This window comes from Erpetoichthys calabaricus, chromosome 9 (assembly GCF_900747795.2).
Source record: "Erpetoichthys calabaricus chromosome 9, fErpCal1.3, whole genome shotgun sequence".
Lineage (NCBI taxonomy): Eukaryota > Metazoa > Chordata > Cladistia > Polypteriformes > Polypteridae > Erpetoichthys > Erpetoichthys calabaricus.
In genome coordinates, this window is record NC_041402.2 from 140,965,783 (window position 1) to 140,985,550 (window position 19,768).

Genomic DNA, 19,768 nt, shown 5'->3' on the forward strand with positions numbered 1-19,768 from the left:
ACCCAACTTACTTTCTCTCTCTCTCTCTCTTGCGCTGCCTTTCTCTGATCCTGACGTAGGGAGTGTGAGCAGGGGGGCTGTTCGCACACCTAGACGATACGGACGCTCGTCTAAAAATGCTGAAAGATTATCTTCACGTTGCTACCTTGTGTGCAGCTGCTTAGTGAAGCGACATGCTGCACAGTGCTTCGCATACTTAAAAGCTCGAAGGGCACGTATTGATTTTTGACGTTGTTTTTCTCTGTCTCTCTCTCTCTCTCTCTCCCTGCTCCTGACGGAGGGGGTGTGAGCTGCTGCCTTCAACAGCTTTGTGCCGCGGTGCTTCGCATACTAAAAAGCCAAACAGCCCTATTGATTCGTTTGCTTTCCTCTCTGTTTCCTTTGAAGAGGAAGATATGTTTGCATTCTTTTAATTGTGAGACAGAACTGTCATCTCTGTCTTGTCATGGAGCACAGTTTAAACTTTTGAAAAAGAGACAAATGTTTGTTTGCAGTGTTTGAACAACGTTCCTGTCTCTCTACAACCTCCTGTGTTTCTGCGCAAATCTGTGACCCAAGCATGACAATATAAAAATAACCATATAAACATATGGTTTCTACTTCGCGGATTTTCTTATTTCGCGGGTGGCTCTGGAACGCAACCCCCGCGGCGATGGAGGAGGGATTACTGTAGTCCATACACAGCCACACTGAAGTGTCAACAAAATAACCAGTCAAGCCAGAAATCATCAGTCTAGCTAAAAATTATTGAAAAAAAAATACTTGAAGAATAAGTCTGCCAAAATGAAAACAGTTGCTCAGGCCGTTAGAATGTAAACTAATAGTTAAAATTAAAAAAAAAAAGTTAAAGGCAAGCAGCAGCGACCAGTCCCGCCAGAGTTCATTCAACCAGATGTTTCATAGTCGATGATTAATCAAAAAGACGATTATTTTCAATAATTACAGCAAAATGCCAATGTTCCAAAAATAAAAATGTAAATATGCTACAGAATTAAGGCAATCTTCCTCCATTAAACATGGTTCAGGGATGATGATCCTTGTAACAAAAACAATTTACAGTCCTAAAAATATTTACAAGAAGAAAAAAATAAATGTATATACCAGCAGTTCTCAAACTGGCGTCCGCGGTCCCCTAGAAGTGGTTTCGGTGGGACCATGAGAAATGATTGCATATTTATACTATTTATATTTTTATAATTATTAACCTTTACCATCCGAGGGGAAGTAAGTGACTGAGCTCTGTCGTTACCCCCACCACCTAGACCTGACCACTAATCCGCTGTTCCGTTATTCACTGCCACCTCATTGTTTTCCCACCGTTATCGCTCAGCACAAACCAGCCCTTATTATTTTTATCATAATCAAAAATTATCGATTTTTTTGTAGAATCAAAACACTCACTAACAGTTTTCGTATATTTTAGAAGCAAATAAGAGCGCTAAAGGTGGATACAGATAATCAACAAACAACATATTTTACATTTTTTGTGTTTTTAAGTGGTGAAATTGCCTGCTCAACCCAAATGGTTAAGGCAAAGCAGATGCATCCATCCCATTAAAATTTTAACTTAAATTTAATAACTAAGATGTACGTAATATTTTCTGAATAAATAATTGTTTGTCAAAAAATGTTTTATTCACAGCAGCCTGTACCTATGCAGTGCCGCGCAGTGGGTATGTGGCACCCTTGTGCGAAGTATTTGGTGCCCCCAATTTTCTTGAAATAATATTGACTTTTAAATTTTTAATAAAAGGGTCCGCGAGCCATCAAACAATTTTTAAAGGGACCGCCACGCAAGAAATTCTAAAGAAGTTTGGGAACCACTGGTATATACAGAAAGTAAAAAAAAAAGTATATCAAAAGCCCAAATATATAAATACAGTACCTCCACCAAACAATAACTATGATTTGGGGATATTTTTTATCAAAACAAGAAAGAAAATATATACAGAAAATTAGGTACAAGCCCCAATTAGTTATTGAACTTCAACCTAAGATTCCTTGCCAAAGAACATAACGCAGAAATTACTTAAACTCTCTGTACCTATCTATCCAAAGTAGCAGAAAGCAACAGAGACAGCAGTGCTTAGTCCGTACGACACATACTACGGAAACATAAGATAATAAGCACAACATGTAGTATATATAAAAGCAGGCAACAGAAACATCATAAATGAGTCTTTTTGTGGATTGTGCTATTTTTTCTTCACTTTTATAACATTTTTATTTGAAATGTTACTGTAAGTCTGAAAAACAACTTACATGGACTGTGGACTCAATTGTGTTTTCCATAAGAGTAGTTGTTCATTTCTGGAAACATCAAAGAAAGGCACCTACAGAGTCTATATATAATAACTAGCATGGGCAATGACATTTTTATATTCTGCAGTTCACTGCCAGAGTTGAAGAGAACAAATCAAGTAGTCCTAAGATAGCACATAACTCTGGAAGGACAGTGAAACACAAAAAAAATGTATTGGAAATCTTTCTGGTCTTTTTTACAAACATTCAGGAAACTCCATCTTGCAGGATAAAGTGATGGTAAGATGATAGCATTATTTTGTATGTGTTTATACAAATCCTTATTAAAGTGCAAGTCATTTTTCAAAGTTAAATTGCAGATTAAAATATTTTTATTGTTGTTTGTGAACATTTTAAAATGTTCATGAAAGGCATAAAATAGGTCTGTTGTGCCAGAGATTGCAGGCTATAAGATGTTTGGATATATTGAAACCAGAGTCTGCTCCCTGTCTGAGGCACATCTCCATGCTACTTTGTGATCAGATGCCAAAGTGTAAACATCTATGTGTTGTGTTTTTATTTCTCAAACAAATCATATTTCTGCCTGAACCAGGTTGCTTACCTTAGCCTAAATTTGTGTGGGCATGCAAACACACTCTATGAGGAACAGCCCATGGCAAAGTTTCCAGGAACACCAGCTATACGTGAAGATGGACATCATAAAGACGCATGGTGATAATGACAAGAAACTTGACCTTACCTTTGAAGCTTTCCATTCATTTTCTGAAACCTGTTTTGTTTCCTTACAGAATATCTGTGGTGTCATGGTGTCTGAGGCTGAGCCAATCATATTCATATGGTAAAGAATTAACATCTCTTTTCTATTTAAGAAGGTCTTAATAAGATTGTATGTACAGTTATCCAATTTACCTCCAAAAAGCTGATCAGAAATATGTCTTAGTCATTAACTATTGAACAAAATACCTAGTTTCAGTAAAGCCATTAATTTCAATGAAATTATCCATGGTAATCTTTTTGCCCTGCATCAACAAACACTAAAATTTTGTAAAATCATATAGATCATTATCTTTAATCCTCTACATTGGTTATCCATGCAATGTTAATCCAAGGCTTGCTATATTTACCATTTAAACTTCATAGCAGTAAAGAGCACAGATTTCTTACTTGTGCAGTTCTTCTCATCACTTCCATCTGAGCAGTCAAGAAAACCATCACACTGCTCATCAGGTAATATGCACATTTCTCCATCAGCACACATAGTTTCATTAGCACAAACTAGTGTATTGTGTGTTGCTAGAAAAGAAAAGAAATATATAAAAGTTAAAAGAACATACATTAACAAAAACCCAAAGTATTGAAACAGAAGTCCAATAAAACATACTTATTACCGTTAATGGTTTCTGAATAATTTTACTGTTACTTTTTTTATTTCTTTTGTATTACAGTTTTGTCATTTAAATGTAGTATACATGACCATGTATTTTCCCGATTTGGAAACAAAATTTACTTTACTAAATTGAACATACATTTTTAAAGCATATAACTATTTTATGGGGTCAATCATTAGTGGCTGAAGAATTGGATTTCTGTCACATGACAAAAGGATTCTTGGTTAAATTTTGGAGTTATAATATTTCTAAATCAGCTTTTTAAAAAAGAGTTCCATAAAATAAGTCTATCTTAAGAATAAGCCACAAAATGCAGCCACTGAAGATAGCCAAGCATCATTGGAAATGCAAATGGAATGATGTGTTGTGGTCAGATGAGACCTTATAATTTTGGTTACCCTTTCTTCATGTTTGGCACAAAAAGTGGACTGCACACAAGATGTGTACCTAATACCCACAGCGAAATATGGTGGAATATCATTGATGCTTTGGAGCCATTTTGCCTCAAGTGTTTGAGGAACTCTTGTAGAAGACCAGAATTCTGCTGAAAATCTGTGGACTCATTTAAAGAGCAGTTTTGCATTGAAGGTCCAATTGCAAACTACTGAAATTAAAATAAAGGGTACCCCCACAATGTATTAAAAGGTATGTGCACATACAATAGTTTAAAAAAAAAAGTTCCTTTGCCTATCTTTATAAAAAAAGGACAAAAAGAGGTCTGGCACAATTTGTCTTGACTGTAGCCTTAACATCGGTAAATGGTGCAACAGATATTTTCGCACATTTCAATTAGAATCACTAACTTTAAATTCAATTAGATCTGATAAACTTTATCAATCCCATGGGAAAATTCAAATGCATACAGCACACAAACAAAAAACAAGAATATGGACTCACAGGATAGATAATACATCCAATCAATGAATTAATAAATAATTAAATAAATAAAAATAAATCTTAATGAGTACATCAGATGAAAGCATTGAATTGCCTGATAGCAGTGGGCAGAAAAGACCCCCAGAGGTGCTTTTTAGAATACTGTGGTGGAATAAGCCTGTGGATAAAAAATCCTGGAGGAATTTTTCATGAAGGTATCCAATTCTGCTATCATCCTTTATTCCACAACAGCTTCCCAGGGTGCCCAAAATTTGACCTGAGACGGAGCCAGCTTTCTTGATAACTTTGTTCAGGCATTATGCTTCTTTTGTGCTCAGGTTGCTTCCCCAGGAGACTGCAGCACAAAACACCACACTGGCAACTACGGACTTGGTAGAACATTTCCAGCAGTTTGTTGTACACATCAAAATACTAGGGCTGCAATCATTAGTCGACGTCGACTCCAGTCACAAAGAACCACATTGGTTTTTGTAACTGCAATGCACTACATGAATGTCTGGGGGTCAGTATCAAGACTGTTTGTCAAGACTGCATTCAGTCCTACCAACGAAGAAAGAACGTCTGAGGAGAAGAAGAATGTAGAGGAAAATAAATGTGGTTGCAATGGCAAGTCGGATAGAGGAGGGGGAAGGAGATGGAAAAAAGTGTGGGAGCACTTCGCTGAAAAAGAAAAAAAAAAGTTGAATGCAGATTATGCAAAGCAGAGCTTTCTTTTCACAGTAGCACCACCGCGATGCATAAGCATCTGAAACTCAAGCATCCTGGAGCTATGATGCCGCCGTCTCTTGAGAATTTATGCTGGTGCTGTTAGTTAGATAAGTTCAGGTCAGGAGGGGAGAGAGAGCGTGCACAAGACTGACAAAATAAAAGTGAAAAAAGCTAACTTTTACAAATAACAAATTTACACCCGATCTGTTTGTTTTCAAATAATATTGCATTAGTGCGATGATGTTTTCTGATTGGTACTATTCAGGTCATACAATGATTTCTTCAAAATGTCACATATATTTGTCTCTTTCCTTTTTTTTCACCCAGTGCTGCGCGCTGACACCAGAAGGCGTGAGCTTATTCAGTGCTAGCAGGAGCACGCAGGTGGCCGATTGCTTGTGCTATAACAAGCTTGACCTGGCGGCGATCAAAGCACATGTACTGTGCAAGGCATGTACAGGGTCCACTGAGAAAAGAAGAGCGTTCATGGCTCACCTTGCAGAGGAACATTTTTACCTCTGCATGTGCTGGAGTCCTGTGCAGACAGGGCAAGGTCGGGGGAAAAAAAAACGCGGTCACTGATTATAACTGCAAGAAGGTATGTGAATGAATATGAATAATATGAATAAATGTTGCATCTGTGCCACAATGTTTTCCAAAATGTATTATAAGGTCATAAAATGAATAATTCTAAATATAATATATACCTATGTCTCTGTTTTGTTATCAATGTGGCTTTGACATCATGGGCCATAAGGTGGGTAGGCAGCATAAAGAAGAAGGACGCCTCACACCTGGACAAACTGGTGAGGAAGGCAGGCTCTATTGTAGGCATGGAGCTGGACAGTTTGACATCTGTGGCAGAGTGACGGGCACTGAGCAGGCTCCTGTCAATCATGGAGAATCCACTGCATCCACTAAACAGTGTCATCTCCAGACAGAGGAGCAGCTTCAGCGACAGACTGCTGAAACTGTCCTGCTCCACTGACAGACTGAGGAGATCGTTCCTCCCCCACACTATGCAACTCTTCAATTCCACCCGGGGGGGGTAAACATTAACATTATACAAAAATATTGCCTGTCTGTTATACCTGCATTTTTTTATCACTCTTTAATATTGTTTCTTTATCAGTATGCTGCTGCTGGAGTATATGAATTTCCCCTTGGGATTAATAAAGTATCTATCTATCTATCTATCTATCTATCTATCTATCTATCTATCTATCTATCTATCTATCTATCTATCTATCTATCTAATCTATCTATCTACTAATTCAGCGTAAGCAGGAACACTCAATAAAATTGAATAAAAAAAAAATCAAGTGACAATGAGATACAAATAAGGCAGATTTGCCAGCGTTTGTGTGTCAGCTTTTATCCATCCAGATCAAAGAATTTCCAGTTTGATTGTCTCAAAACACCACTCACATCTACGTTACTCCTAGTTTCAGATAAAAAGTAACAGCATCAGATCCCTGGGGGGGGGGCGGTAGTATGTATCGTGACTGACAGAATAAAAGTGAAGAAAAAAGAAAAAGGTATCTTTTACAAGTACTATACATTTACAGTGGCTGTTACAGACGCAAATCAAATGTATGTGTTTATTGTATAATATTAACAATAAGAGCAACTCACTACTCAAAACGGTAAATATACGAGGCAGTCAGGATCGAACAGGGGGACTCTTGATTATAAGTCAGCAATTCCTACCGCTGCGCCACAGAAGCTACTGTATCATCCTTGAACCTTTTGTGAAAGTGTTTATTTGATCTTTGCACTTCAGGCTTTACAAATTATATAGTTTATGTCTACATTTTGTCATTTATTACTACAATATGAAAAACATTTGTTTTAACAATGTATCTTTTGGTTAAATGCACTTTTTTTGTTTAAAGACTACGTGCACTTTAGTTTGTATTGTTTAATGTATTTCTTTTTTATTGTGATGGTCACACAAATATAAAAACATTTGATTATTTTCAAATTCATATGTTTCACTGGTTGTTACTTTAGTCTGATTATTATTAATTTTAATCGTGTTAATGCAGAGACATCAGGGTGACATTCACAGGTGGACAGACGTAAACAGATGAGGTAAGACATGCACTGGTGCCCAGAATAGGATGTGCAACCACAGGTCGCAGGCTTCAAAATAGTCAGGCATGAAATAATCGTGACTAATCGAAAAAAAAAAAAAATTGAACGATTAGTCAACTACCAAAATAATCATTAGTTGCAGCCCTACAAAATACCCAAGTCTCCTTAACAAGTACAGTCTGTTCTACCCAGTCTTATATAGTACAGTGCCACTTTATTGTCAGATCAGTCCAATTTGTTGTTTATGTAAACCCCCAGGTACTTGTAGCTCTGCACCACTTCCACATCCTCCCCCTGAACTCACTTTGGCTCCTGATATGCGTTCAGATTTATTCACCAGCGACCTTAAATTTCCCATGATAATTGAAGGCAGAAAAGGTCTGTACCTTCTTCTCTTATTGTAAAGTTGGGCATTTGTTGTTCCACCCCCAACATTTACTCTGCTGACAGCCTGGTGATTAGATCCATTGCTCCTACAGAGAAAGGGCGCAGGTCCAGCAAGAAGGACTTGCACTCACTTACACGCAACAGTGTTATTCAATGTTTTTACATTAGTTTACTATTACACTGTGCATTCTATGGTATAATTAACTATTTTTGTGCTTAAAAATCTTTAAAGAAAATATATTTACATACAGTTTGTATGGTCTGGAACGGATTAATTGTATTTACATACAATCCTATGGGGGGAAATTACTTCGGGTCACGACCAAATCGGGTTACGACCAGAGTTTTGGAACGAATTATGGTCGTGAACCGAGGTTCCACTGTAATAGCAAACGGTGACAAAAACAAACACAAGCTGAGTTGTTGATGTTGAAAGTAGTATAATATATTTACTATAAAATAGTATAAAAAATATACAATCTTATATATAAATGTCTACTGCTGTCACTGTCCTGCTCCACTGCCTGACTGAGGAGATCGTTCCTCCCCCAAACTATGCGACTCTTTAATTCCACCCCTCAAACGTTAACATTATTTAAAGTTATTGTCTGTTTTTACCTGCATTTTTATTACTCTTTAATTTAATATTGTTTGTTTTTTTTTTTTTTTTGTATCAGTATGCTGCTGCTGGAGTATGTGAATTTCCCCTTGGGATTATTGAAGTATCTATCTATCTATCTACTCGTGGAAGTGCATGTGTCTGTCTTTCCAGCCCGAAAGTGAGAGGTGGAGTCGAGGTAAAGGCTCCACCTCCGAGTAAACAGAAATAATACACAAGCGAGGCCAGCACATCGGCAAAACGAAACCTCAGAAGAAAAAGTCACTTGCTTCACCACTAATACAGTAATACAGAAGCGAGGCTAGCTCATCAACAAAACAGTATCCCTTTTACTTTTCCTCCCACTGCTAATACACAAGCCAGATGAGCATGTTGGCAAAACAAAACCCCCTAGGAGAGATACCCAGAGTAGTTCCTTTCAATTACCTGACATCTCCTCTACATTTCAATTTTTTTCTGTCGATTTTAATAGTTTCTAGGATCCCAGGCTCTTTACAGCATCGACTTACACAGCTAGTGTTTAAATAAACACCAATTTGTAATACAATGTCAGCCACTTGTGTACTCTTCCTTTGGTTACACTATAATGATCAAATAGTAATCCATATATACATCAGAAAAGCACCTACAAGTCTGCTGGAATTTGTCCAGTATGCTCTTAATTCTGAAATTATGAAGTTAGTCTGTATTCATATAATATAATGTGCCTGTTGGTTACAACTTGGCAAGGAATATGTCATCAAAGGAATTATATGCAGTGCAGCAGCTTGTAAACATTTTAAATTTCTTTTAATATGTTTAAAAATAACATTAAGAAACATGCTCATGGACATTCAGTGTTTCTTGCCCAGTAAATACATAATTTCTACATCTTTTACAAGCTAAAAATTCAATGTACCAACAATGCCTCTAAACGTGTTGTGCAGAGATCAGCTGTAAATGGAATCTATCAATTCACTGTCAGTTACAGACACAGTTTACACTGCACTACTGCAAATTGGCGAAACAAACCCTACCATATATGTAATTTCTTACCACCATGTCTAGGACAAGGATACTTACGGCAGTGAGTTTCATCAGATTTGTCCTGGCAATCAGCATGCCCATCACAGTGTTTCCAATAGGAAATGCATTTATGGTCACGTTCACACTGAAATTGTGATTTTCCACAACTCCCAGCAGGTTTGGTAGTGCTAAACAGAGGGTTTACAGTAGTATTCACACCTAATTGGAGAAATGGAAACATAATTATCAATTTTGGATTTTTTAAAACAATACAACTAATGTATAGCTTGTAAAGCAAACCTAAGCAGAAATCATTATTGCATACCCACCTGTAGGACAGCCTTCTTCATCAGATCCATCAGCACAGTCATTATAACGGTCACATACCCAAGAGTTGATAATGCAAGTGCCTGAATTACACTTAAAGTGGTTTGGAGGGCAAGTTGCGGTGGTGGCTGTGGTTTGAGGGACTTCTTTTGAATCTGTAGAAATAAGAAGCAGATGAAATTATAGTATATTATATTATTATATGCATTTAGTAGTGTATAATGGAGTTCAAAATAACCAACAGAAAAAACTAAATTGGCAGCTTTAGATGAATGTGTTTCAGCATAACATAAATGTGAAAACATTTTCCACTGAAAAGCATACTTACTTTCAGCTTACAGCCAAAATTATGTCAACAGTGGGAAACTGAAAAATATTTCACTCTAATTTAGTACTTTGTCAATGTACAGATGATAATATAATGTGAACTATCACTTTCCTCGCTGAAAGGTTAATTAACTATTAATCTATGAATACTTTGCCTACTGCAGTTTCAAAAATTATACTATGCATCTCATCAGAGCTGTCAGAATGAACATGTTTTAGGACAATTTGTAATTCACCTCTACAGCAAGATACAACTAAATGAAAGAGATTCCTGTGCTTACTAACAAATCAGCTCTTTATTTGAATTTGATCTGAACTGATATGTTTCTTGTATTCTCTTATATTTTACTAACATTCAATGAACTGCTTGATAATTAGATGGCAGTGTTTTTAAGAATCAGTATATTAGGATACAGTATTTTTTATATATACATGGAGGCTTTTTGCCAAGAAGAACGGGCAGCTGTACCACCTGCGAAAATCAAGGGCCTTATTCACAACTATCACAAAAGATTGCATGCCATCATTGATGCTAAAGGGGACAATACACAGTATTAAGACTAAGAGTATGCAAACTTTTGAACAGGGACCATGTCATTATTTTCCTTATTACTGTGTTTTGTTTAATGGTTGTGCTATTCTGTGATGCCTTATAGCTTAAGGCATCGTATAGTTGGATTCCATTAAAAGTAAATGATGGTGATAATAATAATAAGAATACATTTTATTTAATAGGCGCATTTTTAACACTCAAGGTCACTTTACAATGAAATTAAACAACATTAACAAAATAAAAAACAAAGAATAATAAAATCAAAAAGCAATAAGGTACAAAGGTAGTAGCAAACATACAAAGATAACAGGCAGTAACTGTTAATTCATAGTTGGTATGCCAGTTTGAAAAGATAAGTTTTGAGGGCAGTTTTAAAATGTGTTATTGAGTTTAGTTGACAAATATAAGAGGGAAGAGAATTCCAGAGTTGAGGAGTACTGAGAGAATGCACGAGCTCCCATAGAACAGAGCTTGATGTGTGGTACAGAAAGTAGAGCTGCAGATGAGGACCTGAGGGAGCGAGTCTGTAGGAGATCGGTAAGATAAGGAACAGCAAGGTTGTGGAGAGCTTTAAATGTTAAGAGCAGTATTTTGTATTGCGTTTGGTAGTTAAGGTAGTTAAGTTGGGAGGGAATAGGTGTAATATGTTCAGTGGATTTAAAACAGGTTATTATCCTAGCAGCAGAATTTTGAGTAAGTTGTAAGTGATGGATAAGTTTTTGTGCGATGCCAGATAGAATATCGTTACAGTAATCTATATGTGAGGTGACTAGGGCATTAACCAATACTTCAGTACTATGTTGCGTAAGAACAGGACGAAATCTAGAAATGTTTTGGAGATGGAAGAAGGCAGTCTGAGAAACATTACTTATATGGGAAGAAAAATAGAGGGTACTGTCTAGAATGACACCCAGGCTCTTAACCTGGGAAGATATGTTTGTGTTAATATTGTTAATTAAAATAGAAGAATGGTTAACCTTAGCAAGTGTGGATTTAGAACCAATAAGGAGCAAATAAGTTTATCGTGTTGACCTTAAAATTTTGAAGCTAAATACAACCAACCCTAATCAGTTTTCAAGACTTATGAGTAAACATTATTCACAAATCATAATGCATTTATTTCCGAGTTAGTGTCTACAATTTCTTTTCTCCAAAGACACACAATATTCCCAGGATACTGAAAACATTTTCTGATGTCTATTTATGAAAACAATACTTTGCCCAGATACAAAATATGGAGAAAAAAAGCAGTTGAAAATCTTGGTGATCATTTTTCTGTGGAAATAAGCTGTAACAGGTTTACTCTTCTGCTGGAAGACTGCAATACTGATTTTATCCACAAGATGGAGAAGGCAGATAAGAGAAAAAGAAGAATATGGCTTCTGTCCAGGTAATTTTTAAATACTTGTCATTTTGAGGCCACTACAATGTAACATACACATCAAATAAATCATCAAGCAGGAATACAGTGAACATAATTAATTTGAACAGCAGAAATGTCCTGCTGTCTGCTTTGTTAAGATAGGGAAAGACCACCACAAGTAAAAGAGAAATAGATATTTTGCATTTTATTGAACACTGAGAATACAGGTAGTCCCCCAAGTTACAGACATCCGACATACGACTTACGAACGGGGCTGCAGTTGCTCCTTCATCTGTCTGGGGGACGTGACGCAGGCTCCTCAGTAACTGCCGCTCTGTCATCTTTGGCCTGGGGACGCGACAAGCGGTGGCTGGAGGGGTGTGGTTTCACTGTGTAGTGTCCCTCAGGTGGCTCCAGTTGATGAATGGGGCAGTGGGGGCCGCACCCCATTCATTCTCAGTGGGTGGTGACCCGGGGTCCATAGTCACCGGGGCTGCAGTTACCACTTGTGTGCAGGATGGAGGCTTGATGAGGTGGTTCGCTGCCTGCCCGCCACGCCGCTGCAGGTACTGCTCCTGACTAGACGGCAGCTGGATGGGGCTGAGAGGGGCATTTCACTGCCTGCCCACCACACAGCCTTGCAGTGTCCCTCAAATGGCTACCCCGTTCATTCTCAGTGGGCGGCTGGTGATGCTGCAAGCGGTGACCTGGTTGTGGCTGAATGGAGGCCATTGAGGGTGAATGGGACGGCGGGGGGCAGCATTGTAGTGTGCCTCGGGTGGCTGCCTGTTGAATGGGGGCGGTGGTGGGCGATTCATTACCCGCCTTTGGCCGCACCCTGTTCGTTCTCGGTGGGTGGACGCTGCAGGCAGCATACTGTATGCAAGTGGAGGTGACTGTGTGGTGGGAGGATAGTGAACCGCCTCTCGCCGCCCCCATTTATTCTCAATAGCAAGACTGCTTGTACTGTTATGTACATAGCAGGAAGTTGTCTCTCGTCAGTACACCAGACGTGCTGACAAGGGGCGCCTTCCTGTTGTGATAGCGTGTACAGTGCTGTGCAGAAGAGCTCATCTTAACCTTTTGTCTTCACCCTTCAACAATGTCTCTGAAACACAAATCTGATGCAAATGCCGGTGATACAGTAAAGAAGAGAAAAACCATCACCATAGAAAATAGAGGTCAAACTCCATCATTGATTGGCATAGCACTTCGTTACAGTCGGTCAACAATAGCATTTATTAAAATAATGTACCTGTTCCAACTTACGTACAAATTCAACTTAAGAACAAACCTACAGTTAGGTCCATAAATATTTGAACAGAGACAACTTTTTTCTAATCTTGGTTCTGTACATTAGCACAATGAATTTTAAATGAAACAACTCAGATGCAGTTGAAGTGCAGACTTTCAGCTTTAATTCAGTGGGGTGAAGAAAACAATTGCATAAAAATGTGAGGCAACTAAAGCATTTTTTTAACACAATCCCTTCATTTCAGGGGCTCAAAAGTAATTGGACAAATTAAATAACTGGAAATAAAATGTTCATTTCTAATACTTGGTTGAAAACCCTTTGCTGATAATGACAGCTTGAAGTCTTGAACTCATGGACATCACCAGATACTGGGTTTCCTCCTTTTTAATGCTCTGCAAGGCCTTTACTGCAGCAGCTTTCAGTTGCTGTTTGTTTGTGGGCCTTTCTGTTTGAAGTTTAGTCTTCAATTAGTGAAATGCATGCTCAATTGGGTTAAGATCAGGTGACTGACTTGGCCATTCAAGAAGTTTCCACTTCTTTGCTTTAATAAACTCCTGGGTTGCTTTGGCTGTAATTTTTGGGTCATTGTCCATCTGTATCATGAAACGCCGCCCAATCAATTTGACTGCATTTAGCTGGATTTGAGCAGACAGTATGTCTCTGAACACCTCAGAATTCATTCGGCTGCTTCTGTCCTGTGTCACATCATCAATAAACACTAGTGTCCCAGTGCCACTGGCAGCCATACACGCCCAAGCCATCACACCGCCTCCACAGTGTTTTACAGATGATGTGGTATGCTTTGGATAATGAGCTGTTCCACACCTTCTCCATACTTTTTTCTTGCCATCATTCTGGTAGAGGATGATCTTGGTTTCATCTGTCCAAAGAATGTTTTTCCAGAACTGTGCTGGCTTTTTTAGATGTTCTTTAGCAAAGTCCAATCTAGCCTTTCTATTCTTGAGGCTTATGAGTGGCTTGCACCTTGCAGTGCACCCTCTGTATTTACTTTCATGCAGTCTTCTCTTTATGGTAGACTTGGATATCGATACGCCTACCCCCTGGAGAGTGTTGTTCACTTGGTTGGCTGTTGTGAAGGGGTTTCTCTTCACCATGGAAATGATTCTGCGATCATCCACCACTGTTGTCTTCCATGGACGTCCAGGGGCCTCATGTATAACGCCGTGCGTAGAACTCACACTATAAGATGGCGTAAGCACAAAATGCGTTAATGTGCGTACGCACAGAAAAATCCAGATTCAGGAATCTGTGCGTATGCAACCTTTCACGTTCTTCCACTACATAAATCCCGATCAGCGTGAAAAGTAACGCACGTGCACGCGCCTTCTGTCCCGCCCCAACTCCTCCCAGAATTATACCTCTTTGAATATGCAAATCGATATAAATAGCCTTCTGTGAAAAGACAATGGGAAAAGCACGGGGGAAAATATAAGAATTTCAGCGAATACCAAGTGGAGGCAAAGGAAAAACATACTATTTGTTGGTTTAAATAGTGGTATAATCAACAAAAGAAAGTTGATCGAGTGACATAGTGTCGGAGAAACTCGAAAGCTCAAGTTCACAAAGTCGCACAGTGCCCGAAATAAAAAAGAAGTTGTCACATATCAAAGTTGACGTGAAAAGGTGACTCGTAGCGGACCGTCTGAGTGTCGTATGAAAGCTTATTAGGGTACAGAGAAAAAAAATAGGCACACAGTGGGGAAAAAAGCACGAAATGTCAACTTTAATCTCAAAATTTCCACTTTAATCACATAGTTTATTTTGTCATTAAAGTAGAACATCATAAACTTCACCTTAAAATCGTTTATTTTACTAGTTTCTCAAGTAGCACGTTAAATGCTTTGTTCTGTGTTTGATCTTCTATGTGCTCTGTGTGTGTGAATCACTACGTGCTTCCGTTCTTTCTCGTTCTCCGACAGGACACAGAATCCATTACATTCGTGATATTACAGCTCTCTGAATAATTAAAATACTGAGATGTATACGTGATATCTTTTTCATGATGATAGGAATGAAAGCATGTTATTACACATGGGAACACGGTGGCGCAGTGATTGTTCATATCTCATGCAAGAGGCTTGCTGCGCCATGTGCGACCTTCGATGAAATAATTTATTACAGAAGTACTGTCTCTTTCAAACGTACTAACCTCCAATTCCTGTCCTTACTTTTCTTTCTCCAAATACCCAATCGCCACACAATCAGCTCTGTAATAGACGTTAAGCCATCTGTAAGCTTACAACGCCGATTCTTCAAAACTTTTACGGAACATTGAAATATCTTCGTAGTACATATTTAATTATTCTATCCGTCTATCCTTCCAGTGTTGCGTCAGCACCAGCAATAATACAGCGCAAGGCAGGAGCTATCCGTGAACTAGCTAGCGCTGCGGCACCGTGTCCTCACATGTTTAATTATTAACAAATTATTTAAATGAAGTTAATGTTTTATCTGTATACCATAAGCAACATATTTTGCTGCATTTCATCTTAAAAATGATATCGTCATCATACACGCTTTATAAAGTGGCGCAGATTGTGCAATATTATAACTGTAGTGCAAGTTTACAGTGAGGTAATTGTACTTATAAGTACAAACAGTTCTACAAGAAGCACTTGATGGACTGATTGAGGGCGTTTATAGTTCTTGGGATGAAACTGTTTCTGAAACGCGATGTTCGTACAGGAAAGGCTTTGACGCGTTTTGCCGTGGCTGAGGTATTGTGTGCTTGAAACTGTATACTGATAATTCTCTTTCCGATCAGCTGCTGCTGTGATTCCCCACTCAGATACAGTGATATAAATACTCCGAGCGGTGCAGTAAGAGTAATATGGAAAAAGATGATGTGGCAACCCTTAACGGGAGCAGCTGAAAGAAGAAGATGCAGTGAGCGTAACAACGCTAAAGCAGTTATGGTATTTGGAATACTATGGCTATTCCCTGGACCATTATATTGCTACAGGTTAATTATAATCAGATGCATTACACTAATGAACAATATGCAGTTAATTTCAGTGTATTTATAAAGCCGCATCAGGAATGTGGGTCTAAGAAAGAAAGGGTAACCACACAGGAAAAGTAGCACTGCTTTGACGCTGGGTGCCGCCAGTCTGCAAAACCGAGTGGAGAAATTGCGTATGCCAGGGTATGAGGTACTGTGGAAATGTGCGTGGCTTTACACCAAGTTTAGGTTTTATACATAGCGATTTGAACTGTAGATTTTGCCACTCGTAATATTGTTGCAATTTCTCAGATGGGTTTTTTTCTGTTTTCGCAGATTAAGGATGGCTTCTTTCACCTGCATGGACAGCTTCTTTGACCACATGCTGTCTGTTCACAGCAAAATCTTCCACATGCAAGCACCACACCTCAAATCAACTCCAGGCCTTTTATCTGCTTAATTGATAATGACATAACGACGGACTTGCCCACACCTGCCCATGAAATAGCCTTTGAGTCAATTGTCCAATTACCTTTGAGCCCCTGAAATGAAGGGATTGTGTTAAAAAATGCTTTAGTTGCCTCACATTTTTATGCAATCGTTTTGTTCACCCCACTGAATTAAAGCTGAAAGTCTGCACTTCAACTGCATCTGAGTTGTTTCATTTAAAATTCATTGTGGTAATGTAAAGAACCAGATTAGAAAAAACTTGTCTCTGTCCAAATATTTATGGACCTAACTGTATGTCATGAAAAAGCAAAATTACAAAAAATGGCTGTTTTCCTCTTTTTCTAGGTTTGAATTTTTTTTTGCTTTGCACCCTCTCCCAGCATAACCTATTGTCTATGAATGAGGAGTGAATGCTTCAGATTCACCAAAAATTTCAATCTCCGGTTTTCGAGGGATCTCGACATTTTAGGGTCTCCAATACCAAAAACATTGATATCTCAAAGATGGTTGTGTGTCTGTGTATCAGTTTCTTGAGGACGGTCTAGAGCTAAAATGGCTGGATGGAAAAACTCCAAACCTGAAACTTAAGCCTGTTATGAGACAATATGCTGATTAGTTTTTGAGCTAAATTATGCAAGAGAAAGAGGCACTCTAGAGGAACTGTCAAATACTATAATTCTGCAATTAATTATGAATTCTTCTTGTCAATTGCTATCATAATTACCTATTTTATTATCAGAAAGATCAGCATCAGAGCGGTAAATAATTATCAAAATGTTATAGAATAGTTCAGTAACTTGTTTCCTAGGATGCAAAGCCTGCTGATGTTCATGTGTTAATTTTTTCATTTTCATTTAATTATGTTAATATTTTTCTGTTAATTGAAAGTTTGTTTACTTTTTTTAAACAAGAAAAACAATGTGTACAACCTGTAGGGATAACGTAATTCCATTCATTACTTCTTCCCTAATATATATTTACTGTCAACTCTTTTGAGAAAAAGAAAAAAAAGCCACATATGAATTTCATTTTTGTTAGGAAACACCTAAACTAATTACTAGGTATCTGTGTTTGTATTACAGATCAAGACAGATATATGATTTATTTTTTCAGCAGCATTCAGCAGGGACTTTATCACTTTGCTGTAAGGGTGACACATTGCAATTCTGTAATACCTTACATTGACATATATTTACAAAATTAATCTAGGTTATAAAAAAAAAAAAAAAAAAATTGCAGATGTGTTCAGAATCCCTACACCTGCATGAAACCAACGTAATCCATTTAACTATTTATACTGTTATACCAAGGTGAAGCCTGCATAAACAGATGGAAGAAAATATGATAGGTGTTTTTTTTTTTTATAGTTTTTCCTTCAGAGAATCTTTTTCCATATATTCTCAGAGCTCTTTAAACTGTCATATGCCTTTCACTCAAGAATGGCTTCTGCTTAGCCACTGTACAATAAAGGCATCATTGATGGTGTGCTGATAATAATACATTTTATTTATATAGCATTTTTCCCAGACTCAAGGCACTCAAAACAAAATTATACAAATAGTTCATTTGCTGGTAAACACAGGATAAACAAAATATTAAATAGAACAGAATAAAAGAAAGAAAAAACTAGAGTAAAATACTAAAAGAAATGCCTGAACAAATCACATAAATATCACATTTATGATATAACACACATACAAATTATCCTGAGCATCTGGACAGAGGGGTAAACTGAAAGAAGGGGCAGAATGCTAGGTTTAGGGTAAAAGCCTTCTTGAACAGATTTAGTTTTAAGTTGTATTTTAAAATAAAAAATGGAGACAGCTGATCTAATTTATTTTGTGAGGTCATTCCAAAGTCTGGGTGCTGTATATCTTAAGGCCCTGTCACCCACAGAGTGGAGATTAGTGTGGAGCAGAACAAGATTGCCAGAATCAGAGGACTTTAGTGGGTGAACAAGTTGCAAGATCATTTAAAGCTTAGTAGGTTATTAATAGAATTTTATACTCGATCCTGTAAGACACATTGGGCCAGTGAAGGCAAAGAAGGATGGGTATGATGTGCTCTCCGTTGCTGGTTTGTGTAAGGACTCTTGCAGTGGAGTTTTGAATTGACTGGAAATATAATATAATATTTGAAGGGGCACCTGCCAGTAGGGAGTTACAATAATCAATACAGGATGTAATAAAAGCATGGACAAGCTTCTCAGCATTAGAAAAGGAGAGGAAAGAGCAAACACAGTATATGTTATGAAGGTGGAAGTAATAAAGTTTCTTAATGTGGTTTATGTGGGTGGAGTAAGTAAGGTAGAAATCAAAACTGACACCAAGATTCTTTGCATTAGAAGAAGGTCTAATGAGACCATCAGGAGTGACTGAAAAGGAGCTCATTTTCTTAAATTGAGCTTTAGTACCAATTTGCAGGAGTTCAGTTCTGTTGCAGTTTAATTTTAAAGAGTTATGCTCCATCCAGGATATAATCACTGAGGCAAGTTGTGAATCCAGAAAGCTCTAATGAAGTTTCACTTTTAATATTGAAATATTGAGTCGAGTATCATCTGCATAAAAATCATTCCCCAGTCCAAAGCTATGAATAATATGGGCAAGTGGGAGCATGCAGATACAGACAAGCAGTGGGAAGAGGACCGATCCCTGAGGAACTCCTTGTGTGACCAGCACTGAGCTGGACCTGCTGTTGCGAAGACTGATAAACTCTTGCCTATCAGTCAGATGGGACTTAAACCACTGGATGGCAGTGTCAGAGATAGCCAGACAGTAGAATGTCATGTCTGACAGTGTCAAAAGTTGCATTGTGGACAAACAGAATTAATATGCTGCTGATGAGATAGTCATTCTTCCAATAGGTTCTCCAATTTCAGCAGAGGACTACTAAAACACTTCTAGAGTGACCATTGGGTTCTTAGTCATCTAGTTTGGCCAAATGACCAATTCTTGGGAGAGTTCTGGCAGTTCCAAATGTTTGTTATTTTATGATTATTCCTGTCCTTGCCCTGATCTATGCCTGTCATGTGTATTAAAAAGTGGGAGTTTTTTATTTTATTGGTAGTACTAGGGCTAGGGTGTTGTACCATGTTAGCATATTGTAATCTTTTTAGTTAGCCAATAAAAGGTGTCATTTTGCTTGACTTTTCTCTTATTTTATTGGATA

At 37.9% G+C, this 19,768-nt stretch overlaps 1 protein-coding gene across 2 annotated transcripts in view; it reads right to left on the minus strand.

Moving 5' to 3' along the window:
- The window catches only part of sorl1 (sortilin-related receptor, L(DLR class) A repeats containing), a 226,452-nt gene that overhangs the window by 41,724 nt on the left and 164,960 nt on the right, over window positions 1-19,768 (minus strand). For both annotated transcript variants that reach the window (XM_051932187.1, XM_051932186.1), the window contains exons 31-33: window positions 9,693-9,845; window positions 9,421-9,582; window positions 3,427-3,555 (exon numbers count right to left, since the gene is read on the minus strand). In XM_051932187.1, coding sequence (XP_051788147.1) covers window positions 3,427-3,555; window positions 9,421-9,582; window positions 9,693-9,845 — 444 coding nt within the window. The remainder of the gene's footprint in view (window positions 1-3,426; window positions 3,556-9,420; window positions 9,583-9,692; window positions 9,846-19,768) is intronic.